The 27,979-nt window shown below is 37.8% G+C and overlaps 5 protein-coding genes across 6 annotated transcripts; all 5 read right to left on the bottom strand.

Annotated features, from left to right (window-relative positions):
• Positions 1 to 80: 80 nt before the first annotated feature.
• On the bottom strand, positions 81 to 4,206 carry LOC110757997 (ADP-ribosylation factor GTPase-activating protein AGD5-like). Of its 2 annotated transcripts, none has more exons than XM_021959770.2 (11): positions 3,815 to 4,206; positions 2,734 to 2,792; positions 2,438 to 2,528; positions 2,199 to 2,253; positions 1,998 to 2,088; positions 1,698 to 1,893; positions 1,332 to 1,554; positions 1,012 to 1,178; positions 648 to 881; positions 503 to 561; positions 81 to 392 (listed from the first exon to the last, which is right to left on the bottom strand). In XM_021959770.2, the coding sequence occupies exons 1-11, from the start codon at positions 3,863 to 3,865 to the stop codon at positions 233 to 235; spliced, it is 1,386 nt and encodes a 461-aa protein (XP_021815462.1). In that variant the 5' UTR covers positions 3,866 to 4,206; the 3' UTR covers positions 81 to 232. The 2 variants fall into 2 exon arrangements, with proteins under 2 accessions (XP_021815462.1, XP_021815461.1); XM_021959769.2 differs by having other exon boundaries at positions 1,012 to 1,181; positions 3,815 to 4,205.
• A 467-nt stretch (positions 4,207 to 4,673) lies between these two features.
• On the bottom strand, positions 4,674 to 7,286 carry LOC110757998 (uncharacterized). The gene is made up of 5 exons (XM_021959771.2): positions 7,145 to 7,286; positions 6,269 to 6,566; positions 6,053 to 6,175; positions 5,591 to 5,881; positions 4,674 to 5,093 (listed from the first exon to the last, which is right to left on the bottom strand). Exons 2-5 carry the CDS (start codon positions 6,530 to 6,532, stop codon positions 4,884 to 4,886), a joined length of 888 nt encoding a protein of 295 aa, XP_021815463.1. The 5' UTR covers positions 6,533 to 6,566; positions 7,145 to 7,286; the 3' UTR covers positions 4,674 to 4,883.
• Positions 7,287 to 7,687: 401 nt separating this feature from the next.
• Positions 7,688 to 14,808, bottom strand: LOC110757958 (uncharacterized). The gene is made up of 7 exons (XM_021959709.2): positions 12,842 to 14,808; positions 12,509 to 12,577; positions 9,308 to 12,228; positions 8,892 to 8,926; positions 8,764 to 8,796; positions 8,127 to 8,329; positions 7,688 to 8,030 (listed from the first exon to the last, which is right to left on the bottom strand). The coding sequence occupies exons 3-7, from the start codon at positions 9,538 to 9,540 to the stop codon at positions 7,971 to 7,973; spliced, it is 564 nt and encodes a 187-aa protein (XP_021815401.1). The 5' UTR covers positions 9,541 to 12,228; positions 12,509 to 12,577; positions 12,842 to 14,808; the 3' UTR covers positions 7,688 to 7,970.
• LOC110757976 (putative disease resistance protein At5g63020) lies at positions 10,046 to 11,835 on the bottom strand. The gene is made up of 4 exons (XM_021959744.1): positions 11,688 to 11,835; positions 11,363 to 11,571; positions 10,632 to 11,283; positions 10,046 to 10,194 (listed from the first exon to the last, which is right to left on the bottom strand). Exons 1-4 carry the CDS (start codon positions 11,833 to 11,835, stop codon positions 10,046 to 10,048), a joined length of 1,158 nt encoding a protein of 385 aa, XP_021815436.1.
• A 4,204-nt stretch (positions 14,809 to 19,012) lies between the features above and the next one.
• LOC110770864 (glucan endo-1,3-beta-glucosidase 1-like) lies at positions 19,013 to 20,298 on the bottom strand. Its single transcript, XM_088251389.1, has 7 exons — positions 20,238 to 20,298; positions 20,045 to 20,073; positions 19,742 to 19,976; positions 19,618 to 19,647; positions 19,490 to 19,524; positions 19,136 to 19,367; positions 19,013 to 19,038 (listed from the first exon to the last, which is right to left on the bottom strand). The coding sequence occupies exons 1-7, from the start codon at positions 20,296 to 20,298 to the stop codon at positions 19,013 to 19,015; spliced, it is 648 nt and encodes a 215-aa protein (XP_088107515.1).
• Positions 20,299 to 27,979: the final 7,681 nt, after the last annotated feature.

The raw sequence follows: 27,979 nt of genomic DNA, 5'->3' as shown, positions 1-27,979 counted from the left end.
CTTCATTTTTTCTTTTCTCCGCTTTTATTATCTTTCAAACTGAAACAATTTTGTAAAGATATGTGGTATGGTATGCATACTTAAAAGGAAATTTTTTGCCTTGCTTTTAAGTATTATTAATTTCTTTCAATAATGAATTAAACTTCAGAAATACACAGCTGCTGATACAATTGAAGTCACCATCTCAGGAAGGAACCAACTAGGTAATGCTGCGGTTAAAATGAGCAATTGCTCATCGTTTAGTAAACAATCCTTGAGTTAGTGATGAGAAATCAAAATCCCTTCCCGACTTAGTGGGAGGGATGGTAGATATCGGTGACGCTGTTGAAAATCCGGTAGCTCTAAGGTTTGTGACACCATTCACTGAAGTTACTGGCCTTGTCGTGTACATGCTGCATATTTTCAGATAAAATAAAAATCTCAAGCAATCGGAATATTTCTCAACCAGGTCTATCAACACTCAATTTGTATGATTTGGAATCCATTGATCTATAATGTGTACCTTGATGTTGGGAAAGGAACTGCATTCCCTACTGGGCGTGTAGGACCGCCGTTTCCAATCTGTACAGAAAAAAAAAAGACAAAAAAGATAAGTGACGGAACATGAAATGGAAAAATCTAGTTGTAAGCTTTTTCATAAGCACAACCTGAGTATAATGTTGTGGAGGAGGATGAGCAGGCACCAGGTTTCCAGGAACTTGCCGGCCAATGCTTTGCCCATTTCGAGTTGGCAAGTGGATAGCATGGGATCCAGGTTGTAGGTTTGCAGGAATTGAATGGGGTGCGCTAGATTTTGCTGCAGCAGCCATGAGTGACGACTGTTGATGAGATAGAACTGCAAGTTGCTGTTGATGCATGGAGAATGGAGAAGCCATACTGGACTGACCAAAAATCCAATATAAATTTGTGAGAGAAACATAAACCTATATCTTAAGTATTCATAGATCGTGTTCTACCAGCATTACATCAACAGCTACTTATGGCATGCTAAACAGATTTTGCAACTTATACCTTCTCAAGTAAGTTCATAACGTCATTCTGGGGTTTCATTGAAAAGGGTTGAGTGACTGGGGTTGAATCTATAAATAAATCCTCAATACCATAACCATATTTTGGCTGAATCTTGCTTTCAGATGATTCTGATCTTTTACTTTTCTCTTTGGTCAATTTTGTTTCATCTGCTGCACATTAAGGAGGTTCAAGGTCAATCAATGGTAATGCTAAACCCAAATTTATAAGATGTTATTGATTTGATTTTTTTTTGTCCTGGGTGGGAAAACAATATGATGAAGCAACAGTTGTTCTAATGATATTAAATAAAACAAACATACCATGGAGACCAGCCAATGTATTCTTATTGGCAGATGTCACACAGTCATTTCCTCTAGATTCTTCCACAGAGAGCAAATTGAACAGATGAGTAGCATAATCCACTTTAACTGGTAGGGAAACCGTGGCAGCACTAGGTGCTTGACTTGCTGCAGGTTCAGCTTTCAAGGCTGCTTCTAGTTTTGATTTTTGCTCAAGTTGGTGTGGTTTTGGATCATGACTGACCTGTCCATCAAGATCATAAGCTTACTTGCATACACAGAGATATGGAAGAAAAAAGGAACCAAGACATACCAAAACAAGAGGCAGCACGATATGCATCAGTTGTCCATTGATTTGAGAGGGAAAACAAACAATACAACATTTACCTGCTGAGGTGCCCTGTTACTTGCACTGGGTGGATGAGCACCTTTCTGCTCTTCAGAAAATCGTTCCATCTCTTTCACATGGCCATGCTGACTACTAGTTTCAGGTCTCGCTCTATAAACGGAATTCTTCTCTTCACTCACCCTTGGAGGTGATTTTGCTTTTCCATCCCTAGGAACCCATTTCTTGTGTTCATACCTAATGGATAACACAAGCACCCAAACACCTAAGCCCAAAATATGAACTACTAGTACCGCATCATACAAATACCAATAATCTTAACCAATAATAAACAAACCTACTTTGCACGAATGAAATTTTCGATTCCAACTCTGTCATAATTAGGAGGCAACTCTGCTTCCCAAAAACAATTTGATTTCTCGTTTCCCATAGCTAGGAGCAACAATGAACCAAAATGAGTTTCAGTACTCGTACCGTATCATGGTTTTATACTTGACTCCCAGCAGAATGAAAAGAAACCAGTCATATGACATTGTACTTACATTGGATAAATGCAACCTGCTCTGGAAGCCATGTGTCCAATGTGGCAGATCTCACCTGCATCAACATCAAAATCCTTGAAACAATGCAAAACATATACAGAATAGCAAGAGGAAAAAAGAATGAACCTCTAATTGCACGGGTTCATGTGCATAAGCCAAGAGTTAAAGAATAAAATATAACTAGCACTTCGATGTATACAAAATTGACTGCAATATAAATAGGCAAAAAGATTTGCCACCTTCGATATATGTACCCCAAGACTCCTGTGGATCCCCGAACATTGCATGCATATGAAGATCCCAAGATTCACACTAGCCCATCGTGGAGCTCTGCGCAAAACACCATTACAAGTTAACCATCCATATAAGATGACAATGATAAAATTAACCTCCACCAAAAGTACAGCATCAAAATCTAAAACGTTATCATTACTTTTTGTCTTCCCCTTAATCCTTGCTATTGAATAAAAACTATTCTGTTGTTTCTGCCTTAGCAAAATAAAAATTACTATCTAAATCGTTCCAAGATACGCACTTGGTTTTGCAGTCTGCACATTCTCTGTTCTCTGGTTGTTTAAGAAGACCCTCCAATATCTACATACAAGGACACCAGATGAGACCAAAAAAAATTAGAGGTAATTGTGAAACTGGTTCAAATGCTAGTTAGAAAACACAAAAATTTACAAGGGGAAAATGAACACCAAGTCTGGCTCAGCTAATCAGCTTTAAGCAAAAAAATTGTTCTAAAAATGCTTAGAAACTTAACTACGTTGATTAAAAACAATAAAAAAACGTATAACATAAAACATCTAATGTAATGGACAGCTGTGTTTGTGTGCTAAATGCAGAAATAAACTATTGTTATCACTATCTTCCGACCAAGTGACAACTCATTGTGGACCTTCACTAAACCACGCTTGCACCATCAACAGTTCAGTTATACTTGTAGATACTATATGATCATGAACTGAATACGGCTGAATTTTTCAATTATTTCAGTGAAATAACTGAATGCAACATAAGACGAACAACATAGGCAGTGTCAGATAACCAATTCTGTTTATAAGGTGCACCAGAATCAAAAAATTAAAAAAATTAAAAAATTGAAAAAAAAGAACCCGCCCAGGCCGCCTAGGCGGGCCCAGGCTCTAGGCGGCCGCCTAGGCCGAATTTTCGAACACTGCTAAAGTAGAACAAGATGCAACGAACCGTCTTGCTGAAGACCCAATTAACATCTTGAAAAAAAACCCAGTTAGCTCAAAGAAGCTTTGATAACGGTCATGAATCACTAAAGCACATGGAATCCAATTACAGTGTTCCAGGTACAAGCAAACCCCAAAAAGATTGTCATGAAACCATAAGATTGCAAGCTAGTATGCGTTAGCCAACTTGAAGTTGGAGCATAAAAACTGACATATGTTTGAGTTTGAGGCCAACCCATCAGCCCAAAACACTTAATCATGCTCAGCTTCAAACTCAACCAACAACAAAGCCAAAAATTTCATCGCCACGAAACAAGAAAAGAAAAGAAAAAAAATCAAATCTTTCAACCATATAACAGAGAAAAGAATAGAACTTTGAGATTGTATAAGTAAAATGAAGAGAAGGAGAGAGACCTTTCTGTGTCTGGCATTAAGCTCTTTAGAAACGTTTGCCTTCTGGTTCATGTTTCTGGCAATCCAAACCAAACAGCTCTTTCTCTTTCTCTCTCTTACAAAAAGAAAAAAGGGTCGGTCTTTGTGTTGTGATTCTGAAAATGAGAAGTGGGTATCTTTCTTCGCTCTCTGCTTTGTTGTTGTGTTTGGACTTTGGAGGCTGGCATGGCACACGCGTCACGTAGGTCGATGGGCAAGCCAATGTTCTTATTTTGGCTTTTTGGCTCCTTTTTTAATTTTCTTCTAAGGGCCCGTCACGCGTGTTGGCCTTTGACGGCGCCGTCCTCTGTTTTTTCTTTTTTTGGTGTCATCTCCAGTCTACTGTTTGGTTTACCCGACCAAACAACCAAACGTATATTTAGACCATTTAGTCCCGACCCAAAAATAAAAAGTGTTCAATTAATCGTTATATATATATTAACATGCTAAATATGTTTTACTTAATCCCCAACCAAAGTATTTTTTGGGACATGCAATGAGCAAGGTTATGGTTTTCATAAGCAAGAAAGGCATGAGATGCTATAATTACTGCCTTGTATTGTAGGATCTCCCTGGCTTGCTAGCTCTGGTTGATAATTGATGATTGATGATTGGGATATTAATTTGGTTTGGTAGTTGATCATTGGACCCTCTCTCTCTCTCTCTCTCTCTCTCTCCTGTTTACATGTGTTTTTTTTAATCCAATCCATTGGTCATCCCATAGATTATTGCTAATCTGCTGTGATTTTGGTAATGTTGGTTTGATTGAACCAACAACAATAACATGTTTTTTTTTTATACCATCAATTACGAACATTAATGTCATCACTAACTAACCAACTAAACTGAGGAAATAGAATAAATTATCCTGAAAAAAAATATTTGTATGAAATACATGATCCAATTGAACACCTCATCTTTTAAGGAAGATAGTTCAAAGTAGCTCAAAGTTGGTCCAAACACACGTAATATTATTGAGAGGTGATACATTTTACTAAAACTTGAAAAAGAAATCACACTCTTGTATATGTTTATATGAAAACTATTCAAATCACTCCCTCTTCTTGTTTAATTTCATTTTTGATTCTACGTCTCCGCTGTAAGGTGCAACATGGTATGCATATTGCTGGAGAACAGAAAACACCACCATCTCCAGACAAATCAAGACATTCTGAATAGCTTCCTCAATGTGCTCCACATCTAACCAGAAATGATGAGATCGAATGACGCCTACAGCAGCTAATACGTCAATCACCACTCCCTGCAAATGGTTCAAGAAGTCTCATTTGTTAACAAGTATAAATGGCACTTCAAAATAAATAAATACGAAAAGAAAACAGCAAAAGGTCTTGGTAGTGATCAAGTTTTTGACCAGAAACCAGTTTCCAATAGAACCAGCTGATTAAGTCAATGGTGGTTCAGTTACAAACCAACTCCCACTTTCTTAAATGTCTTTGCTTCCAAGTCTAAAAACAGAGAATATTAAACCAAACTCTGCCTATGTTGCAGCAAATCGCTGTTAAATTGTAATTCCGTCAAATGAGGTGAGCAGTTCAAAACAAGTTAAATTATTTTCGATTTCAAAAGACAACAACCAGCAACTCAGATAATACTAGGAGATTTTATAGAGGGGTTTCATATCCTTGTCCTTGGTGTTTTTATGGATTTGCTTATAGAGGGGTTTCATATCCTTGACTCTTTAAGGCTGCATATACAAATCAGGCATGCAAAAGAACTGAAGAGGTCAAGAAATTGTACCTGCCAAAAGCAGAAGAAGACTATTCCCTTGATGCACAGGAACTTTGCAAGTGGGGAATGCGGTGCCAATTCCTTTGCAAACACATGGTAAAACACCACTAGAGAGTATAACGCTAATGAAACTGAAACATTAAGAATGATAGTGAATGTCCAGCTCAACCAACTGGGGTACAGTCCAAGTGCTTGTAGTGTTATCATCAAAACAGAACAAACTGGGCGTATGATGACAAACTGCCAAGTCCAATATTTGAGTAGCTTCAGGGTATGGTGGTTTAGCCGAACGGTGTGAGGCTGCAGTTTGTTAAGCCACATTGTATCTGTTAATATATGATAGATTCAACATATTCAATAAATTATGTTTTTAACTAGAAAGATAAGCTTATATTCCAAAATCAGTGCTAGTATTCAGAACCATAATGTCCATTGCATTGGAAACTGAAAGAGCATAAAACTATCCTGCACCTGAAAAAGAGTCATAGGAAACGAGTGGTGAATCTCTCTTCCTTTGATTTCATCTGGCACTATATTTTTGCTTATGGATATCTTCAGGTAACTATACATTAGAGCCAAGAACTTAGCAATCACCTGGAAGTAGGAACATGAGAAGTTAGAGATTCAGGCAAGCCATAAGAGACACTTGAAAAGGACAACTGCCATAAAGAAATTGGAGGTACTCACCAGAGCCTCATAACACTCCTTAATAGAGTCCAAAAACATGAAAAAAGTTTTGCTTCCCTGAATATCCAATAAGCCCACAAATGAGTCAACTGCATATATTGGAGCCATAAGAATAATAATTATTATAGCCTTCTGCTCCTTTGGGTTCTTCCAGTAAAAGAGATGTTGTGACAGTAACTGGACTGTGAAATGCATTGTAAGCATCACACAAGCTGCAGATCCTAGCAGCGTCAATTGGCCCCGATCCATTGTACTTAAATCCATTATTCAGCAGTGAGATGGAGCCCAAGGTTGGAATCTGCCCAAAGAATATTACATGATCTTCAGATTCTACATGTTAAGTTCAATATGGAAGGTACTAAACAGCCATCCATATCCCAACTGATTCATTATTCAAGCGTGCCATCACCAAGTAAACATTTACAGGAGCAACAACTCTAAAGGGCATCTGCAATTTTCATATTGCATTCTGTGAGCACTAAAAGGTCACACGCTTATTTGATATCTTCTTGCAATGTGGTCTTTTTAAAAGGTGAACCTAATTTTGTAAGATGTTTCAAAGTTCTTAAATTTAGGATATTGCCTGATGTTGTCAAAACTTTCACTCCAAAGTCTTCACCTTTGCAATTGGTTTTTGAGGAAATTGCAAAAAGATCAGATATTGAAATCAAGACCTCACAATTCGTTCCACTATTCAGGATTATTGCGAGCGAACCAGAAAACCCAAAATTGATCAGACGCAGCATAAAAGGAAAGAGGAATTTCAGCTACCAGTAAGTACAAATGTAAGGCAATCAATCAAAACTTGGTGCAAGAATCAAAGCAACGTCTGTTTTCTAAAATGAAAAACGTGTTGGATACAGAGAAGAAACTCACCGAATCGGAGCAATCGAGCGGTCCAATAAAATCCAAGATACCCTTTTGTGATTGAATTTGAGTGAAGAATCAGATTCTTTCAGTCTTGTCTTGAGGGTCTTTGAGTGAGGGCTCGTACATATAAGTCCTCATTTATCACAAGCCCACCAACCCCTCTCAATTATGGCATTCATTTGCTCGCAGACAGGGCCTGGCCCTGCTGGCTGCTGCTGTTATTTTCTGGGTCTGAGTTATTTTTGACACCTTAAAACCCGTTTTTACCCTTTAGAGAAAGTTTAATGGAAAACCAGATTACCAGTTTTAGGGGGGAAAAAAAAAACCCTTACCTTGGTAAGAATGTGAAAAATTCCATTTGCTAACATAAATCACCATCATCAAACCTCGAAAGTTGAAAATAATTAGAGATTTTGGGCAAAATCGTCCATCAATTGTAAACAAATTCATCATGGTCCAGCCAGAGCATATTGAAAAGAGAATAAATAAAAAATAGAATACATATGACAACATTCATTAATTGACATGGCAAGACACATCAGCTGCCACATAAGTTGGTCAGCTAAAGTGGTCAATGTTGTGCGTCTAAATAGCATTACTCATATATATATAGCTCTTTTTGAGGAGACTTTATTGCATGTTTATCACAAAAGGAAGGATAATGAAAAGAAAAAAAAGTTACATTACAAATATAAATATGGATCAAGTGGTCGAGCAAGGACTGTCTTTAGCCCCTGTATTATTACAACGATAAATAATAGTAAGTGAAAGGGTAGGTAGATAAAGTAGTTTATTTTGGAACTCAAAGGAAGGTAGAGGAAAGAGAGTAGGTTTAGTCGTGCACTGGGATGCCAATGCTGGGCTCAATAGCATTTTCCTCTTGATCCCGGACCTGCACATATAATGAACTGCATCATCAGAAACACTATATAAAGAACAAACTCTCTATAGAACAAAAGACAAAAAGTAACACTACTTATTTGGTTACCTGAGGAATAGCCTCTGCAGCATTTTGACGTCCGCCCTGTCTGGACCAGATAGTTGCAGTAAATTTGTGCACCAATAGAACCCTAAGTAAGTTAGGGGTAACTAGTAACCCGTGGACCGTGTTGCCGACATTCTGTAGAATGCTATTAGTACTATTGTCAGCAGCTGAAGGTTGAGTAGTTGGTTTCAAAAGCTCCTTATTATCTGTATCAAAAAACGGAAGGAAGGGGATTAACTACCAAATCAACAGCTAAAAGTGGCCCTGCAACGATCATTTCAAATGCAAATGATCTCATCCTTCATAGCATATGAATTGGGTAGTGTATGCTGTGAGAATGTGAAGAAATGTCCCACATTATAAGAAGTGCATTATTAGGTGACGTGAAGCTGTTTAGCCATTTTCAATGTGGAAATATTTCTTCACATTCTCACACACAGGACCCTCCAGCAAATATGAAAAGTATATAAACTAATATCACTACACTTTTTCCTATCATTTTGAAAGTCTGGCTAACAAGGAGCAAAATACGCCCAAGTTAACATGTAAGAAATTCCAGTTCAATCTGGTGGAGTTGATCAGTCATGAATCCTGAGAAAGAAAGAAAACAGAGTTCAGACACCAATTAATAAAAGCGTACCGTCTGTACTGGCTGCTAGCTTCTCTATAGAGTCTGCAAACACCGAAAACAGAACGTTACCAAACGAGAAGAAGAAATAATCCTCATAACAATTATGTGAAAAATTGAGTGCGAGAGGAAGGACATACCACTGCTCCGACTCCTTTTAATCTGATTGCTGCTACTGAATGATCCCGAATGATATTTTCATGAAAATAAAAGTTCAGAGTTAATAACTTCCAATTAATATAAGGGGAACAAACTCAGATTTGCATTTTGTTTTACCAAATTGCTTCAAACTCTAAACATATCATAGGACACCACCGTGGCCATGTGTATCAATCTTCTAAAATAAATCTATTGCAAACTTTTAAAGACAAATGCCTTCAAAGACAAAGTAAAATGCCATGTTATCCAACCCTCTGGTTAGGCATGTACATTCATGGAACATACTGGAGGACAGATTAATCCTCACTGCCTTGACACTGTTGTTTGCATGGCAGAAAAAAGACACAAATTCTAACATGTACAATGAACAAGGTTTAATTGTTGGTGGCATACTAACCTTGGCCGAGGTAGCAGTTCTTCAGGCAGAGAAGTTATGATCTGCATCTTTAGATCAGGAAAGTACCAAATGTGTTCCTGAGGATTATCCTTCTTTTCAAAATCATAATATTTCTTCAATTCAAGTGGATCAACCGACATAATGTCCGTTGGTCTTGGATGAATAGCAGGACAAGCGTTGGGTTCTTTCGGCTCTTTATCCGCTTTCATCCTCCAGCGTCTTGTAATGCGCATCTCTTTGGAGGTTTGGGAAGCAGGTCGAGTACATCTTTTTTTGGTCAGAGGTAGACTGACAAGATTCCATCTTAATCCTGAATAAGTAGCCCAAATTTTCGCAGTCTGAGATATGGATGACCTTTAGTTTATTCAAACAAAGTGCAAATGGCAAGGGGTCTTCTTTTGATATTAAGCCCTCCATCTTCTGACATTTTCTAACCGAAATTTTTTCGAGGTTTGGAAGGTTGTATGACACGTTCCTCTTGAACAAATAGACCAAACTTTCGCAGCCAGATATATCTATGACCTTCAGGCTGTCTAGACAACATCGACGGCTAATAGGCAACCAACGTAGATCCTTGTTGCTCATTACATGCAGCTCAGCGGTATCTTCTGGGAGTGAGATTGGTCTTTTGCTCACAAGGAAGTCACTTTTGATGAAAACTATGCTGTTTTCAGCCAACTTCGTTTCATCCCAAGAACCACCCACGGAGAATTTGAATTTGGATAGAGAATGATTCTTTTAACTGACATATGTATTGAAGGATTTTGCATCCAGGAAGTTGACTTGAAGAATAGCTAAGTGCTGAAGGGCTCCCAGCTCCTGAATACTAGATGCTTTCTCTGATCCCCACATACTACTTGCTCCTTTCTCTGATCCCCACACAGAACCTGCAGAGTCATTGGTTATCATCAAGTAGAGTTCTTCTAGATTTTTTAACTCACGCACTAATTCAGCTCGAAATTCTCCCACATTGGTACGAGACAGGTCGAGGGGGCAAATAAGTTTGGTTAGTTTCTTCATGCCATGAGGTAATTCTGTTATGTGAGTATCAGAAAGATCCAGAACAAGTAGTTCCTCCGAGTTATCTAAAGAAGGCATTGATGTTAAGTGGCAACAACCGCGCAAGAGGGGTGCCCTTAGTTTTGTCAAGTAAGAAGAGGCTGACTTTGGAAGGGTAGAGATATTGGTATGAGAAAGGTTAGAACTTTGAGGTTAGGCATGTTACAAAAGAAATCGTCATCCAAGTGAGAGATGGGGTTGTGCTTCAGAAGTAATGTGTATAGCTTGTGAAACCTGGGTTTTTCTGTAAGTGCTTTAAACTGACTTCTCATCAATGAGGCTCTCTCTACTTTAGACAAGTTCTTCACTAACAGCGGGCAGTCGGTAAGCTTCTCCCCGGCTTTGATGAGAAACTGATCATGATCAGTTCTTGTATTGGTCAGATGGACTGCCATATGCCTAATGAAGTTGCGCATCTTGATGCATTCATTTCCACCTTCACTGACTGTTTCCAGAAGGTAAGCTCTTTCGATCTCATCCAGTATCTCTCTTGCTTGTATCATATCTTCTATCAGCTGCCCCTTAATTCTTTTTCTGCTACCCAATAAACCTTCCCAAAACCAATGCTCCACTAACTCTTTCTTTTCAATGCAATGACCAGGTGGGTATAATGCACAGTACAGGAAACACTGCTGAGCTTCTTTCTTCAACATAGAGTAGCTATATTTCAGACGAGCAAATGCCTTCCTGTTCATTCTTTCCAACAGAACAATAGAATTTCTTAACTTATAAAATGCTCCATTCCATTCGGCATCGACATCGTTAGGATCAAATTTCTTTATTTCTTTTAAGGTTTGTGCCAGGCCAGCAATCGCTACGGGCAGACCATCACACTCACGTACTATGTCTTCCGCGGCAGCTCGAGTATGATAATCCAATGCCAGCTTCAACCTCGAACAACTTGAGTGCTTCTTCGTCTGATAGAAGTATGATTTCAACCTCTCTATCAATTTTGATGTCCCTGCACACTGGCCGTGATTTCTATATGATTATAACCTTGGAGCCATTGTTTGTTTGCCATGGAATCCCAATATGCTCGAGAGACAACTCTTTCCCCATATCATCCAAAACGATCAGAAATCTTCTCCTCCACAACTCACTTTCCAACGTGTCTGCTCTGTTCCCGGCATTGCGGTCAAGTTGGAATTCCTTTTTGATGTCCTGCTGCAGGGCATCAATGGCTGCGTCAGTTGATCCAATATTCTCTACAGTCAGGCATATAACTTTCTCAAAATGGTCGGCAATATTTCCATCTTCTGAGGCACAACGTTTGTACTCTTTTAATATTTGGTTATTTCTTGCTTTACAACTTCAGTCTTGCCCGAACCAGACATCCCATAAACACATATGATTCCAACCTCCTTTTCTGAAACGCACTTCATAATCTTCTCAAAAGCACTTGGTGTCTTGCCCACCAGTTCTTTTGTGTTTCTTCTGTATATATCCCACCACAAAGTCTTCTTCCGCATTGAACAAATTTGAGCCCTCCTCAATCAGTTTATTCACCGTTTCAATTCTGCCAACAATGGTCTTCCCAGCTTTATACTGTGAGCGATAATAGTTTGGGAAACCACACAAATTCCCACTTATTGTGTCCTCAAAATTCAATTACTTAGTTTCAGCTATGAATTCATTTGCCTTTTTTAACCAGTCGGAGATTTTGTAAGGCTTGCTCACCACCTTCTCCTCAGATTCTCTCTCTACTTCACACCTTCGTTTCTCCAAATCGACCATGCCATTTTTTAAAGTATCTAGATATTCTTTGTGTTTTGTGAAAAAATTATATTTCTCTTCAAGGGGCTTGCCTAAACAGGGTGTTTTCTGCAGACAACCAATGATAGAGGCAACAAGCTCCACAAACTCTGCTACAGCCAAAGAAAGAGAGAATTAGATGATGAGAGCCAATATCATATGGTATATGTTAACATGTAAATTGTAATATTGCAAGAAGAAAATTATATGATCATTTTCATTTTCCACCTGCATAAAAAAACTGCAGCAGTTTGAGATAGAAACCAACTTTTGTTTCTCTTATTTTTTCTCTCTCATTATTTTTCTCAGTGTTGCCTCAGTAGAAGAGAAGACTTTAAGAAAAAAAATTCATACTTTCTGTTGAGAACAAAAAAGAAATCAATACCGCACCTGCCATTGCTATCCGTTTTGATCAGTCACTCTTTCACATCTAAATTCCAATTTCAGGTTTCCCGTCTCCTGTATTTTAGAGACCATTGAGATCCTTATACATAAATAATAATAATAGTCACTAGTATATTTTCAAAAGCGCAGACTGAACAAACAAAATTATCAAGGCAATAGTAAAGCATGAAAAAAGAAAACATGTTTGTTCATTCACTAATCTTTATGTCACATAAAAAAATTTCATGGTCCATTCGGATGAAATGAATACAAATTTAGGAATTTAGATGACGTAATAAGATAAAATTGTTTGTTTAAACTATAGTAAATTTGGCTTACATCCTTCTGTGGGGGTCTTTTACTTCTGGCAGCTACAGATGGGCTGGGCCGCCGTAAGGAGCAAAATGGCTGAAATTTTCCCCTTGTGTCTGAGTTCAAAGATCAGACCCCAAAATATTTCGAAAGGGTTGTAAAGCCTTAGGAGACACCTTGATTACCTTCACCAACGAAAATAATGGCTGCTTACAGATAAATTCTTGGCTTGGCATGAGAAGCTTGTGGCATGGGAGCAAAATCGACATGAGTTTAGCACCGAAGAGAAAACTGAGTGTTCTTGGGGGGAAAAGGGGTATTAAGGTAGGAGATGGAGAGTTTGCAAAGAGGTTTGGCTAAGAAAGGAGGGAGAGAAAGGGATGGTGGCGTGAGTGCTATTTCCGGCAGCTTGACAATGACTCTATCAAATGTCAGAATAGCATAGCAAGAGGGAAAACTGAGGAAGGAGATGAACTAAGCACGAAAATTGCTGGGTTTTGCATGCAAGAGAGGAAGCTTGCTCTCTGGATGTGTGTTGTTATGATGGGTAGGAAATGCCTCTTTTTATAGGCGCTGGAAGCTGTCATTTTCCAAGAAACCCTAATGGCTTCTATCCAATTTGGCCAAGTCTTTCCCTTCCTTTCTCTCCTCATCCTTTCAATCATCTTCTTGTGGTGAAATCTACTCTGCTCCTCTGCATAAAATCAGGGATTTTGGGAGCTCAAGGCCCCCTTTCCCGCGGCTGCCTCTGTGAAGAATTCCTATTTTCATCCCTCTCATTTTTCTTCTTTTATCCTTTTTCCATGGCCAGATCTGATGAGGAAAAGAAATGGCTATGTATGCTGGTTCGAAAAGTGGCATCCTTCCTTGCGCGCCAATATCCCTTGGTCCCTTGAAGGTTTTTGCTTGGAACTTGTTCCTTCCATGGCTGAAGCTCTACAGATGCTCTGTGCACGTGGTCCTCCAAGCTCCTTGCGCAGCTTTGTCCTCCAGCCAAGTGCTGGAGCTTTTGATATTTCTTATCCTAATTGTATGGGCCTTTCATGACAATAATTAAATAAATGAGCTACCCTTAAGTGTTGGGCCATCTTGATTGAGGCAATGGGCCATTCTTGGTTTGAGTAATGGGCTATTTTCTGGTTAGGCTATTTTGGTTGGGGTAATGGGCTATTTCGGTTGGGCTTTTTGGTTGGGATATTTTCTCTTTGTGCTCACCCACATGTTTGGGCCTAAGAAATAGGCATGAGTTCCGAGGCTCCCAAGCAACCCCGGGACTTCCATTTCTTGGCCCATCAATGGGCCTCATCATGTCAACTTATTACCATCCATACCACAACCCACTCAAGCAAGCCCCAGGCATCTTGCGTGGCTTGGGCCCACTTAAGCTTGTAGCGTGGTGTGTTGTTTATTTGCTTGGCGTGGCGTGTGTGCAAGCGCATATTACGAACTTTCGCATGCCCAAATTGGGTTTCTTCTCGGTAAGGTATTGCATTGGGTCGAGAATTTATTTGGGCCGAACCGTGACTTTTTTGGGCCTCAACACCTTCAAATTCAATTTGCCATACCTACAACCCTTCACTTTTTGTTCCTATAAATAATACCCAATTTGTATAAGTAAAAACCCATGACTAGGATCCAACTCATTAAGTTACCTAATTAAGCATAAAATCTTATTTATTGTACTTTTCAGATTCCAAAAATACCCTCAACTAAGCTATTATTGCATTTTGTATATAAGTATGAATATGGAAACAGTTTTTAATTGGATTGTATATAATGACAGACGTTGAATTTGGAAAGATCTCCAAATGATTCTAATGGATGTAGAAATTAATTTAGAAACATTTTTTTAAATTTAACAATAAATACAGATTTAGGTAATCGGTTTGTTTAATAAGAATGTTTATGTTATTTTCTTTTTACGAATTATACATGACTAATAATCTACTTTATAATTGTTTAAGAATAATAATGTACATACTAATTATGTTGAAAAAATAATGTACCTATTACTTGTTCTATGAAAATAACTAATAATCTTTTTATTGTTCGTTTTATGAAAAATATAATTTACCTAGTATGAATAATATACCTACTACAAAAATATGTAAATTACCTACATTATACGTAATTATGGTTTATACGACATCCAATGCGACATCCAATATACCTACATTAATTTTAATATACCTACATTATATGTAATTATGGTTTATATGTATAGCTATATATACATATTATTTATGAACGAACATATATTACATATATTATGAGAATGTTTTGATTTGTTGAGTCCAGCAACACCATAATAATGGAAAGGCTAGATATTAGGGATTGTTTAGGAAAAATCGATGGATAACAAAAATGGCAAGGTTTTGTAAATAAGTAATAAGAAATGGGCAACTTTTATCCTTCATGGCATCCGTTTTCAAAATTGGGTTTTGGTTGGAAGTAAATATGTAGATGAATTTTTGTATAGGCTATTAGAGTTGCAAGAGCCTATTATATAATGACCCTTTAAACTATTACAATCTATATATGCAAATATTATATTCCAATTAACTTGTTGCATAAACTCATTTCAAATTCATTATAGATGTACTATGTCGAGTTACTTGGATGCCAATAGAAAATCTGAAAATGAATCTCATATATTGTTTCATTAATTGCAGTGATTATAGAATACTACGATAGTATGGCCACGTGGTATTCACCACCCTACGGACTAACACTGCAACTAATACAATACAACCAATTACCTTTAGACAGCTGGTAGCTATACTACTTCTCAACTAGGGTTGAGCTACTTGACTCAAGCTTTGTGAGGACGGATGAGTCAAATTTGTTGAGTCGGTTCTTTAGACTGAGCTGTTGGTCACTCTGCATCAGAAATCCTAAGTAGTTAAAGCTGAATAGATGGAGTTTCACCTAAAGTCTAAGATTCTTTGACTTTTGACTGGATGAACGTTTGCAAAATACTACAAGGACTGTAATGAAAATCAAGTTATCGCCATTCTGGTACAGTAGAGCTGCCTATTCTCAATCAAAAGCAACCAGAATCAATACAACTGCCTTCTTATGTATGAATACAGCCGGAGGTCCAGTTTATCCCAAATCCCAGATTTCAGAGGGTATGTAAAACTATACTACGTAACAGGTTTAAGCAACTGACGGAAGTATTCAGCCTGTAAGAGCAAATAGAAGAATATCAACAAATTAGTTTTTAATATCTTCAAAGTGGTACAATCAAGCATGCTAAAGCACATTTTATTGAAATCAACTGAAGCTGAAAGAAGATGTTAATATCATAGCATGGCTGAATGGAAACAAGAAGATCAGATGTACCTGACAAACTTGCATCAGTTGGTAGTAGGCAATGACCCCAACACTCATTATAATCTTCCCAACTTCCTTAATAGCTCGATATCTCTTAAAGGTTACCCCAATGTTCATTCTCACTCCTGCAACCACCTTTTAAAATCCCCAAATAAAAGAACTTCTTCAAAAAGCAACGAGTTTCACCTGCAGCAGTAAACCCCCAAAACAAAATTGTTAGAATGGAGACTAAAACAGCAACGAGAAACAGAACTATATAACAAATGCTACATTGATAATTAAGCACTGAAACGTCATTTTGTCCCAAAAATTTAAACATTATTTGTCTAAAGGAAATTACTTCAGTTCATCTGTTTTTGTTCTACGATAACCAAAAAATTAAAAGAAACACCTAAAAAAAACCGAGCAGTTATATTTTTCCTTTAAAAGTCTTGGCAGCAAGCACATAGAGGGAAAAGGAAATGCTGGTGTTAATTGGGCCATCAAGTTTCAATTTTTACACCAATTTCTTAAACTTAGGCAAAGCTAACTTGAGCGAAGCAAATGAAGAACAAAAAACAGCAATATAGGGAGAGTATAATCTCACCAAAATGAATGAAACTACAGTATGACGCGGAAGAACACCACCAATCGAACACAGTTCCTGCTGTAATTCACAAAAGAAGACGTCCACGGCATCTTGATTTTACTTCTTCAATACCAAGTCAATAGTAAATAGTCACAAAATTCCACTGCAAAGAAAAAAGGAAAAAATTTCCAAAGTTAGTCGAATCAATCTTATCCAACATTGATGTCTTTGAAAGAAGTCACTTTTAGCAGAATAAGCACTCACACAAAGAAACCCAGTTTGGCTAATGAGGAAAGTACGAAGAAAACAAATCAAAATAAACAATTAACATTATTTCATTTTGTGGGTCTAGCAAAGCAAAGCTCATCACTAAACTGAGCCTGATTAAATCAAATTAAAATTATCCCATAGCTCACAACTCAGAAAACCCCGAATCAACAAAATTAATAATGACCACAACAGTAGTTCCAATTCAAAACCCTAATTCATGTGACCAAACCAAACAAAATCTTTCATTTTATATATAAGCATCCAAGAAAGCAACAAAAAAACACCTCAGAACAACAAACAAACTTCAAGCCCCCCTGACCTAGACCCACCAAAAAAACCCAAAACGAAAAGATGACAAATTTCAGAGTAAAACCTAGGTTGAAGGAGAAGATGGCAGAACAAATCCAGGTTAACGATTACAGAGGATCAGATTTCAGATTTCGTATTTCAGTACGTTTTTCTGAGATAAAAATTCCCTAGATTTGCGCTGCTAAACAAGATCTACCACTACTGCTTGCTTCTAGTGAGAGAGAGAGATGAGAGAGACAGAGATGGGGAGGGCGTGTTTGGGAGTGGTGGTATTTAATTTTGGAGTTTCGTTGGGATGCGTGCAGGGACTTAGACATAGAGGAGTCAAACACGGAGCGTGGGAGCCGTCGGATTGGGGGCCTTGGAAATGCTTTCCGTCTATTGCGGATGCAATGATGACCGTCGGATGGAGCACGCGTGCAAGGGGGACATTGTGGGGCCCTTCACGGGGTTTGACGAATGCGTATCGTGGAAATGACTCCTCCTCTCCTCATACTCCTCGTGTGAAAGCCTCGCCATTCACACTCACCTTTATTTATTACCCTTCTAATCTCCTTCAGTTCAATTATGCTTTCCATAATTTTGCTTTTACTGAGCTTTTTGTTTTTTACAGATGGTTATTTATATGAATTTTTAATATGTAAAATACGATACCCCCCAAAGGTGCATGACAAACGAGATAAAGAAGATGGTGATGGATGTGTCAAATTGTGAATTGGTGGCAAAAGATTATTGGCTGCCAAGTGCCAAGAAATTCTAACCACATACCCACTCATTTCATGAATTGACAAAAGTTGCGAGGCCTATATATAATATATACTTTGTATCGCACTTTACCCACACAGAAACAATGGTCGGATGAGTTGTATATTACCAGAACATAAATTCAAGTGGACTTGATACAACTCAAGAGAAATTACCAACATATTAAACTTTAAAAAAATATATATATCTTCTCTCATGTAGAGAATAAAACGAGTTAATCGACCGTCACGTACTTAATATTTTGGTTAGTAGAAGCGTGGTTGTGATTTAATTGCATAAACTAATTATTGTAGTTTAGTGGGTTAAGTGGAACTCTGTAAGGCTGAAGTAATTAATAAGTAGTACTCTGAACCTAGTTTGATGTGTAAATTTAGCATACAAAGCTTAACAAATTCAATGAAATGGCAGATGTCCATAATTGGCCTTGAGTAGGTCCGCCAATGTTGAATTGATCGATGCACCACATTGTCGAACTCTCTTAAAATTGTGGCAAACTTGTCATAAGTGTGATCACAAATTTCATAGTAATATATAACCAATTCATTTGCTAAGCTTGACTTGTTAGCCTTTTTAACATCCCATTCAAAACATTAATATTTAATTTGTTTTGGAATCCACGTATGAGTATATATGATGCTTCCATTTGTTTATGCACTTAGATTCTTTGTTAGTTGTTTACCTTTAAATTTTGTTTTTATATTTATATCTTGTTTTGAATACTCATTATTAGGTCAAGTCAAACCGAATCTTACATAAGCTTGTCTCATACAAAGCCAACTCGACACAAAGGCAAGCTACAGTCCACAATCTCAATGGGGTAAATTTATTAGATTATATAACACAAGAAAATGGACCTTCTTCATCATCCATCGGATGGAAATTACATTACAATAAACTTATTATTCTGATGCATCATCAAATTACAGTTTCCATTTTCCCATTGGGCATACTCAGACATAGATACAATCACCAAAACCTGCAACATATACAAGAATAAGCACACTTTGTTTGCTAAATTCATGTTAAGAAAACATAAGATTTTGCAGTGCATCATATCAAACAAATTGGCTTACTTGGATTAGTGACGACTATAAGGCCAACGCCATTGAAATCACAATTGTAGCGTCCATCAGTCTTATAGTAAAGATTCATGGCAAATGAGGCATGGTTTATGAGGGTATTTGGAAAGTAGCATGAACCATGTTCTTGTATTTCACTGCATTCTTTTAATATTCCACAAGTGAAGTTTATGATGTTCTGTAATGCAGAGTCTGGGGTTCCTGGCTTAGGCACACACCAAGTATCCTGCAAACCCAACACAGCATAATAGTAATTAATTAAGTTTAATTAAGCATTTGAAATGATTTTGATATAATTAAGATGATTTGATATCTTGGTTTAAATTATACTGTTTGGACTTGAGTTACCTCCTTTTCTTGTGGCAGTGGAGGTCCTGATCCTCCTACAGATTTCAAAAGGGAAAGTGAAAGTAAAGTTATACAATTATTTTTGCATATGAAAATGTGCAAAACTCATTATAATTATAGACACATACCACTCACAAATTGGCAGCAGGGATTGTAACCTGCAAAAATGGTATAGAACCAAAATGTTTAATTTGCTGAAAAAGAAAGTCTGAACTTTTGAAACAAATTATTATTTTGAAATTGAAGGCCTACTTGGATCTGCCAAGGAAATGAGACTGGTATTGTTAAAATGACAGTTCCATTGGTTTCTTCCCATCTTCTGGTAGTAAGCATTCATGGCAAATGAGGCATGGTGCGCTGGCCTATCCGGGTCATAGCAAGAACCTCCTTTCTTTGTAGGGCTGCAATCTGCATAGTTACAGGCATAGTCCAGAGCTGACTGCAGTGCTTGTTGTGGTGCTGTAGGCTTTGCCACACACCAAGCTTTCTACAACACCATGTATATATGTAAATTAATTGCTAATTAATTTAAGAATTGTTCTTTTTAATTCTTACCTGTCCATTCACCAACATCAAAATCTCCCCTGAAAAAAAAGAAAAAAAAAAGCCATGGATGAACATAGGTGAAAATGTAGAGAGAGAGCAGAAAAGGGGGAAAGAAATTACAACAATGTGGAATGCTCTATGGAGTTGTTGAAAATAAAAACATCAACTTTGCAGCTTAAAAGTCTACAAATCTCTACCGTACCCGAGAAGAAGAACAGAAGCAGGAGAGAAATAACAGGACCTGGCAGAGCTAGCTTAGCCATTGATGATATGTTATACAAAGTAGTCTAATTTCTATGGTTGACTAATTCATGAAGAGGAAGATGCGATATTTGTAGCAGTGCTGCAGAGGAGGCCACATAATGATCATGCAAGAACAACTGAGTAACAATCTGATATGCTCCATTACAGTCAGATATTGCATATAGGCTGGCATTTGTACTTTTGGGCCACCTGTTACACACAATAAATTGCTTGCCTCAGCTTCTTTCGTTTGGTTATAACTTACAACTTGTTATCAATTAATTTCAGTCTTCCCTGTCATATAATTCCAAATTCAATTTAAACAAAAATTTCAGAGTGTAAGACTTTTCTTTGTCTGGGCTTGAGATTTCTTTGGTCAGAATTCTTCATTAAATTTTCTTGGAAGGTTATAACTGTCAACCTTGGATCCTGAGAAAAGTTGGAGAGTTGGTGGAAAGAGATGTGAAGACATCCAAACTTTCTTCCTTTTAAAAGACATCTAACTTTTCCCTTTTTCTGTTGTGCCAGTTGAGGTTGCTTGCATTAGAATTAGATTTGTATTCTTACAGAACGATCAAGTTGGTTTTTATCATAGTAATTCTAGACTACAATCCCCACAATGGGTCCATCCCATTCATGAGTAAATTCAAATACCATTTTCCTTTTGGTCAGACTCAGGCATAGATGCAATCACCAAACATGTCATGAACACTTCAATGGAGAAATTGATGGTAGGGAGCTTAGGCACTGATAAGAGTAGTTTAGATCATTAAAATATAAAATATAAAAAAACTTGCGTACAGCCGACCGGCTATACTATTTTGGAAAAAAAAAACCAAGTATAGCCGCGCGGCTATACTATTTATAAATTAAAAAAGGTACCTACCGAGCTCCTGAACGGCCACGTGTGAAGACAAGTATAGCCGTGGCTGTACTTATTTTTTTTAAAATGCCCGCGTCTATACTCTTTATAAATTAAATAAGGGACCCGCCTGGTGCGTAAGTGCTATGTGTGAAAACAAGTAAGGGACCGCCTGGCGCGTAAGTGCTATGTGTGAAAACAAGTATAGCCGCGGCTATACTTGTTTAGGGATTGGCGGACCTTTTTTAATTTATAAAGAGTATGGCCGCGCGGCTATACTTGTTTAGGGTGCACTTGAGCGCCCACGTGTGAAAACAAGGGTAAATTGCCGAAATGCCCCTTGAACTTGTACCTAATTATCAATTTACCCCCTGAACTTTTTTTTTAGCGAATTAAAGGCTCGAATTAAATTTTATTATCAATGTTCCCCCTGCCGTCTAAATCATCAACATTTCATCCAATAATCCATCAAATCATTAAAAAAATTAAAGAAAAAAAAGAAAAAAAAAATCTTATGGACCCACCCACCCCACCCCACCCCCTGCGTCTTCTTCTCCAACCTATCCCCCCTTACTCTCTCTCTCTCTCTCTCTCTCTCTCTCTCTTTTTGCAGGCTCGAGTGGGGATGGAGGTGGTTGTTTGGTGGCGTTGGGTGGTGGTCTAGGGATGGATCTCGCGTGTCTCTCTCTCTTTTTGCAGGCTCGAGTGGGGATGGAGGTTGTTGTATGGTGGCGTTGGGTGGTGGTCTAGGGATGGATCTCGCGTGGGGATGGGGCTGGGGGATGGGTCTCGGTTGGGGGGGCAAGGCTGGGGAATGGGATGGGTCTGGATCTTGGGGGCAAGGGATGGGGATGGGAGAGAGAGTGTTTCAATTTTCTATGAGGAGAAAAGAAATAAAAGGCATGGTGGCCTAATGTCCAGCCGCATGGCAAAAGGTTTGGTCAGCTCCAGATCAATTTCAAGAGCCACCATTCTCTACTCTTACTTGTTGGTCAAATCAATTTCAAGAGCCACCATTGTCTACTCTTACTATTACTAGCACAAGCTTTCAAAAACATACATATCAGGTGAGGTTAAATGCTGGGCCAAGAGCTGGGGGTTTTAGGGTTGATGGGTTGATGTGCTGGAGGAGATACAGCTGGGGGAGGGGGCGATAGGGTTGCTGGTTCTTTTTTTTTTTTTTTTTTCCCTTTTGGGTCAATTTTCTTCTTTTTCTTTAATCTTCTTCTAAAAAAATAATTTTTAAAAATGATTTAATTGAAAATTGGATGAATCGTAGGGAGAGAGGGAAGAAAGGGTTTGGTTGCAGAGAGAGAGGGGGAAGAAAGGGTTTGGTTTGCAGAGAGAGAGAGAGGGAGTCGTAGGGAGAGAGGGAAGAAAGAGTTTGGTTGCACTGAGAGAGAAGAAAGGGTGGGAGTTTATTAAAATGATTTTTTTTTCATTTTATATGTCATACTATTGTATTTTATAGTATTTAATTATTTTTAACATATGAAATGACCAATTTGCCCTCATATTTAACGGCAAATTGGATGAAATGTTGATGATTTAGACGGCAGGGGGAACATTGATAATAAAATTTAATTCGAGCCCTTAATTCGCTAAAAAAAAAGGTCATGGGGTAAATTGATAGTTATGTACAAGTTTAGGGGGCAATTCGGCAGTATACCCGTGAAAACAAGTATAGCCGTCCGTCTATACTAATTTTAAAAACAAAAAAACCCAAGTATAGCCCGATTTGCTATTAAAGAAATGCCAAACTCTTCCTTCAAAATTATAAAAGGCCATATGAGTCCACGAATATGGCAAATCACAAAATTGCACTCTCACCACACACACGTAGGAAACACATGGCTGCACATACGAGAGAGAGAGAGAGAGAGAGAGAGAGAGAGAGAGAGAGATGGTGATGCGATGGGTTTTAGGTGGGCGGAGGAGGAGGCTGTGCAGTAAGGGTTTAAACTTGTTAGAAGGGGCGGCAAGAAATGAGAAGAAACTCTGTCAACATGTATTAATTTTCTCTCTCTCTCTCTCTCTCTCTCTCTCTCTCTCTCATTGCAGGTGTATATACTCATAGTAGATGAAAAGCAGAGGCTTCTACAGGAAACCCAACACATTATGATATTCTGTAATGCAGAGTCTGGGGTTCTGGCTTGGGCACGGACCAAGTATCCTGTAAACCCAACACATTAATTAAGCATTTGAAATGATTTTGATATATCTTACAACCAAGGTTCAATTAATTCCAGTCTTCCCTATCATATAATTCAAAATTCAAGTTAAACAGAAATTTCAGAGAGTGTAAGACTTTTCTTTGTCTGGGCTTGAGCTTTCTTTGGTCATGAATTCTCCATTCATGAGTAAATTCAAATACCATTTTCCATTGGGTCTGACTCAAGCATAGATGCAATCACCAAAACCTGCAACACATGATCATGAACACTTCAATGGAGAAATTGATGGTAGGGAGCTTAAGCACTGATTCGAGTAGTTTAGATCATTTAAAAAATAAAATAAAAATACTTGCGTAAAGCCGCTCGGGTATACCCTTTTTTTTTTTTTTTTTTTAAAAAAACGCCCGCGTATAGCCAAACGGCTATACTATTTATAGATTTGTAAAAGGGACCGGCCTAGCGCCGGAGTGAAAACAAGTATAGCCGCGCGGCTATAATCTTTTTATTTAAAAAAGAACGAGTATAGTGCGGCTATACTTTTGACAACAAACAAAGGACAGAGAATTGTGCTCGAGGACAGTATAGCCATGCGGCTACACTATTTGCTATTAAAGAAATGTCGAACTCTTCCTTGAAAATTATAAAAGGCCATATGAGTCCAGGAATAGGGCAAATCACAAAATTGCACCCTCACCACACACACGGAAACACATGGCTGCACATACGAGAGAGAGAGAGAGAGAGAGAGAGAGAGAGGAGTTTTGTGCAAAGTGTGAGAGGGTGGGGAGGAGGGATGGTGATGCGATGGGTTTTGGGTGGGCGGAGGAGGCTGCTGCGCAGTAAGGGTTTAAAGCTGTTAGAAGCGGCGGCAAGAAATGAGAAGAAAATCTGTCAACATATATTAATTCTCTCTCTCTCTCTCTCATTGCAGGTGTATGTACTTGTAGCATATGAAAAGCAGAGGGTTCTAGATTACGAAAAATCCATACTCTGCATTACGAAAAATCGGCCTATGCGGCCTGGGCGAGTCTGGGAGGAGCTAGAAGGTTCTGGGCGGTGCTAGGCGGGTCTGGGTGGCGCTAGGTGGGGCTGGGCGGGTCTGGGCGGCGCTAGGCGGGTCTAGGCGGGTCTAGGCGGCGCTAGGCGGGTCTAGGTGCCATGGTGGGTCTGGTTCTGTTCTTTTGTTCTTTAAGCCTATTGCCTAGCGATTCTTCTTTGAAGCCGATATTTCGAGCAAGAACTGTATCAGATGCACCACCTTTTGACCCCAGCAATATTGTGTCATTGCAGGCACATTTTCTTCTGCAGCCACTTTCTTTTAGTCTCTTCTTAAAATGACAATTCCATTGGTTTCTTCCCATCTTCTGGTAGTAAGCATTCATAGCAAATGAGGCATGGTGCGCTGGCCTATACGGATCATAGCTAGAACCTCCTTTCTTTGTAGGGTTGCAATCTGCATAGTTACAGGCATAGTTCAGAGCTGACTGCAGTGCTTGTTGTGGTGCTGCAGGCTTTGCCACACACCAAGCTTTCTACAACACCATGTATATATGTAAATTAATTGCTAATTAATTTAAGAATTGTTCTTTTTAATTCTTACCCGTCCATTCACCAACATCGAAATCTCCCCTGCAGAAAAAAAGAAAAAAAAAAGAAAAAAGAAGAAGCCATGGATGAACATAGGTGAAAATGTAGAGAGAGAGCAGAAAAGGGGGAAAGAAATTATAACAATGTGGAATTCTCTATAAAGTTGTTGAAAAAAAAAATCAACTTTGCAGCTTAAGAGTCTACGAATCTCTACCATACCCAAGAAGAAGAACAGAAGCAGGAAAGAAAGAACAGGACCTGGCATAGCTAGCTTAGCCATTGATGTTATGTTATACAAAGTAGTCTAATTTCTATGGTTGACTAATTCATGAAGAGGAAGATGGGATATTTGTAGCAGTGCTGCAGAGGAGGCCACATAATGATCATGCAAGAACAACTGAGTAACAATCTGATATGCTCCATTACAGTCAGATTGCATTTGCACTTTTGGAGCACCTGTTACATACAATAAATTGCTTGCCTCAGCTTCTTTGGTTTGGTTATAACTTACAACTAAGGTTCAATTAATTCCAGTCTTCCCTATCATAGAATTCCAAATTCAAGTTAAACAGAAATTTCAGAGAGTGTAAGACTTTTCTTTGTCTGGGCTTGAGCTTTCTTTGGTCATGAATTCTCCATTCATGAGTAAATTCAAATACCATTTCCTTTCGGTCTGACTCAGGCATAGATGCAATCACCAAAACCTGCAACACATGATCATGAACACTTCAATGTTGAAATTGATGGTAGGGAGCTTGGGCACTGATTCGAGTAGTTTAGATCATTAAAAAACATTATAAAAAAAAATACGTGCATAACGCCGCTCGACTATACTATTAATAAATAAAAAAAGGGACCTGCCTAGCGCGGCTCCTGTAGGGCCACGTCTGAAAACCAATATAGCCGATCGGCTATACTATTTATAAATTTAAAAAAAGGACCCACCTAGCGTCGGAGGTGTGAAAACAAGTATAGCCGTGCGACTATACTAATTTGTTTTTTAAAAAAATGACAGAGTATAGCCGTACTATTTTGAAAAATGATCGAGGAGAGTATAGCAACTCGGCTATACTATTTTGAAAAATGATCGAGGAGAGTATAGCCACGCGGCGACACTATTTGCTATTAAATAAATGTCAAACTCTTCCTTCAAAATTATAAAAGGCCATATGTGTCCACGAATATGGCAAATCACAAAATTGCACTCTCACCGTAGGAAACACATGGCTGCACATACGAGAGAGAGAGAGAGAGAGAGAGAGAGAGAGAGAGAGAGAGAGAAGTTTTATGCAAAGTGTGAGAGGTTGGGGAGGAGGGATGGTGATGCGATGGGTTTTGGGTGGGCGGAGGACGCTGCTATGCAGTAAGGGTTTAAAGTAGTTAGAAGGGGCGGCAAGAAATGAGAAGAAACTCTGTCAACATATATTAATTCTCTCTCTCTCTCTCTCTCTCTCTGCAGGTGTATATACTCGTAGCATATGAAAAGCAGAGGCTTCTACAGGAACATACATAAGCGGGGCTAGCCGGGTCTGGGCGGCGCTAGGCGGATCTAGGCTGGTCTGGCCGGTGCTAGGCGGATCTAGGCGTGTCTAGGCGGCGCTAGGCGGATCTAGGCGGTGTTAGGAGGATCTGGGTGCCGGGGTGGGTCTGGTTCTTTTCTTTTGTTCTTTAAGCCTACTGCCTAGCGATTCTTCTTTGAAGCCGATTAGTAGTTATGTTTTAGTTCTTTTTTACTTAGTGAATATTAAAGGAAAAAAAGAAAAAGAAAAATTGAATTACTATTTACTAAGTAATATAATTCGTGAAGTTAATTATAAAATTTAATACTAATTATTCACTAAATAAATAATAATTAAAATATAATTACCAATTTAATCAATTCAATCAAGCAAATATATTATTTAATTACTAAAAATAAAATTTTTAAAAATTAATTAACCTAAACATCCTAAGTTTATATTTATTTATTTTTAAAAAGACCTCTCCCGACGAAATTTCGTCGGCAAAGGTTCTTTCGTCGGGAGAAACCTAATCCGACAAATTTTTGTCGGCTTCAACCTGTGCCGACGAAAAGTCGTTGAGAGAAGTGTTTATGTTATTTTTTTAATTTTTTCAAAAATTAAATATAAAATTAGGATGTTTAGGTTAATTAATTTTTTAAAATTTTATTTTTCGAAATTAAATAATAGATTTGACTGATTTAATTAGTTAAATTAGTAATTATATTTTAATTATTATTTATTTAGTGAATAATTAGTATTAAATATTTTAATTAATCTCATGAATTATATTACTTAATAAATAGTAATTCAATTTTTCTTTTTCTTTTTTTCCTTTAATATTCACAAAGTAAATAATAACTAAAACATAATTACTAATCAAAGTAATTAAAAAAGAGAAATACATATTATGCTACTTAAAGGGTTCGTAAAATAGTATAGCCGTGCGGATATACGTTTTTTAAAAAATTGATAAAACTATGTATAGCCGCGCGGCTGTACTATTTTATATATATAAAAAAAGAGGACCCCAATCATTAGGCGCCACGTGTCAATACAATTCTACTTTTCAAAAAAAATTAAAAACACAGAGTATTGCCGCCCGGATGTACTGTTTATTTTATTTTTATAATATTAAAATGACCCTCCGGCGATTAGACGCCACGTGTCACTACACTATTTTTGGGGAGAAAAAAAAATCGTAGTATTGCCGCACGGCTATACTATTCTAAAAGGTCTATCTATACTATTTAATATATAAATTAAAAAAAGAAAAGAGGACCCTCCAAGTTTCATTAGCTTGTACTTTATAGATATTAATTTGCTAGTTTCAACATATCCAAAGTAGATATTAATAAGTCACTATACAATATTTTAGTATAATTTTTATAACATATATTATTCGTATTTAATAATATATGAGAATTATTTGTATAATACGTGAACTTTGTGAGAATTACTAAAAATTTTGTAAAAAAATATGTGTATTAAGCATTAGAAATACGTATGTACATGTACAATACGACTATTGTACATTTGCTTTTAAAAAAATAGTAGACGTGTGTAGAATACGAATGTA

The sequence above is a fragment of the Prunus avium genome, chromosome 4 (assembly GCF_965620075.1).
Source record: "Prunus avium chromosome 4, drPruAviu1.hap1.1, whole genome shotgun sequence".
Lineage (NCBI taxonomy): Eukaryota > Viridiplantae > Streptophyta > Magnoliopsida > Rosales > Rosaceae > Prunus > Prunus avium.
Note: the sequence above shows the minus strand (reverse complement) of the source record. Positions and strands in the feature narration are given on the sequence as shown.

Bases quoted from the DNA above. Each gene is read 5' to 3' on its own strand.
- LOC110770864 (XM_088251389.1), bottom strand. From the start codon at position 20,298: ATGGCTAAGCTAGCTCTGCCAGGTCCTGTTATTTCTCTCCTGCTTCTG. The intron at 19,977-20,044 runs GTAAGAATTAAA...ATGGTGTTGTAG, and splicing joins TGATGTTGGTGAATGGACAG to AAAGCTTGGTGTGTGGCAAA. The intron at 19,648-19,741 runs GTAGGCCTTCAA...CCATTTTTGCAG, and splicing joins CATTTCCTTGGCAGATCCAA to GTTACAATCCCTGCTGCCAA.
- LOC110757998 (XM_021959771.2), bottom strand. From the start codon at position 6,532: ATGGATTTAAGTACAATGGATCGGGGCCAATTGACGCTGCTAGGATCT. The intron at 6,176-6,268 runs GTGAGTACCTCC...TCCTACTTCCAG, and splicing joins AGGAGTGTTATGAGGCTCTG to GTGATTGCTAAGTTCTTGGC. The intron at 5,882-6,052 runs GTGCAGGATAGT...AACAAACTGCAG, and splicing joins TTCCTATGACTCTTTTTCAG to CCTCACACCGTTCGGCTAAA.
- LOC110757976 (XM_021959744.1), bottom strand. From the start codon at position 11,835: ATGCGGAAGAAGACTTTGTGGTGGGATATATACAGAAGAAACACAAAA. The intron at 11,284-11,362 runs GTTATAATCATA...TACTTCTATCAG, and splicing joins AAACAAACAATGGCTCCAAG to ACGAAGAAGCACTCAAGTTG. The intron at 10,195-10,631 runs GTCAGTTTAAAG...ATGACTCTGCAG, and splicing joins GAGAGCCTCATTGATGAGAA to GTTCTGTGTGGGGATCAGAG.
- LOC110757997 (XM_021959769.2), bottom strand. From the start codon at position 3,865: ATGAACCAGAAGGCAAACGTTTCTAAAGAGCTTAATGCCAGACACAGA. The intron at 1,894-1,997 runs GTAGGTTTGTTT...GTTATCCATTAG, and splicing joins GAAAATTTCATTCGTGCAAA to GTATGAACACAAGAAATGGG. The intron at 1,555-1,697 runs GTAAATGTTGTA...CTTGATGGACAG, and splicing joins GTAACAGGGCACCTCAGCAG to GTCAGTCATGATCCAAAACC.
- LOC110757958 (XM_021959709.2), bottom strand. From the start codon at position 9,540: ATGCGCATTACAAGACGCTGGAGGATGAAAGCGGATAAAGAGCCGAAA. The intron at 8,797-8,891 runs GTATGTCCTTCC...CGGTGTTTGCAG, and splicing joins TAAAAGGAGTCGGAGCAGTG to ACTCTATAGAGAAGCTAGCA. The intron at 8,330-8,763 runs GTACGCTTTTAT...TTTTTGATACAG, and splicing joins GCTAGCAGCCAGTACAGACG to ATAATAAGGAGCTTTTGAAA.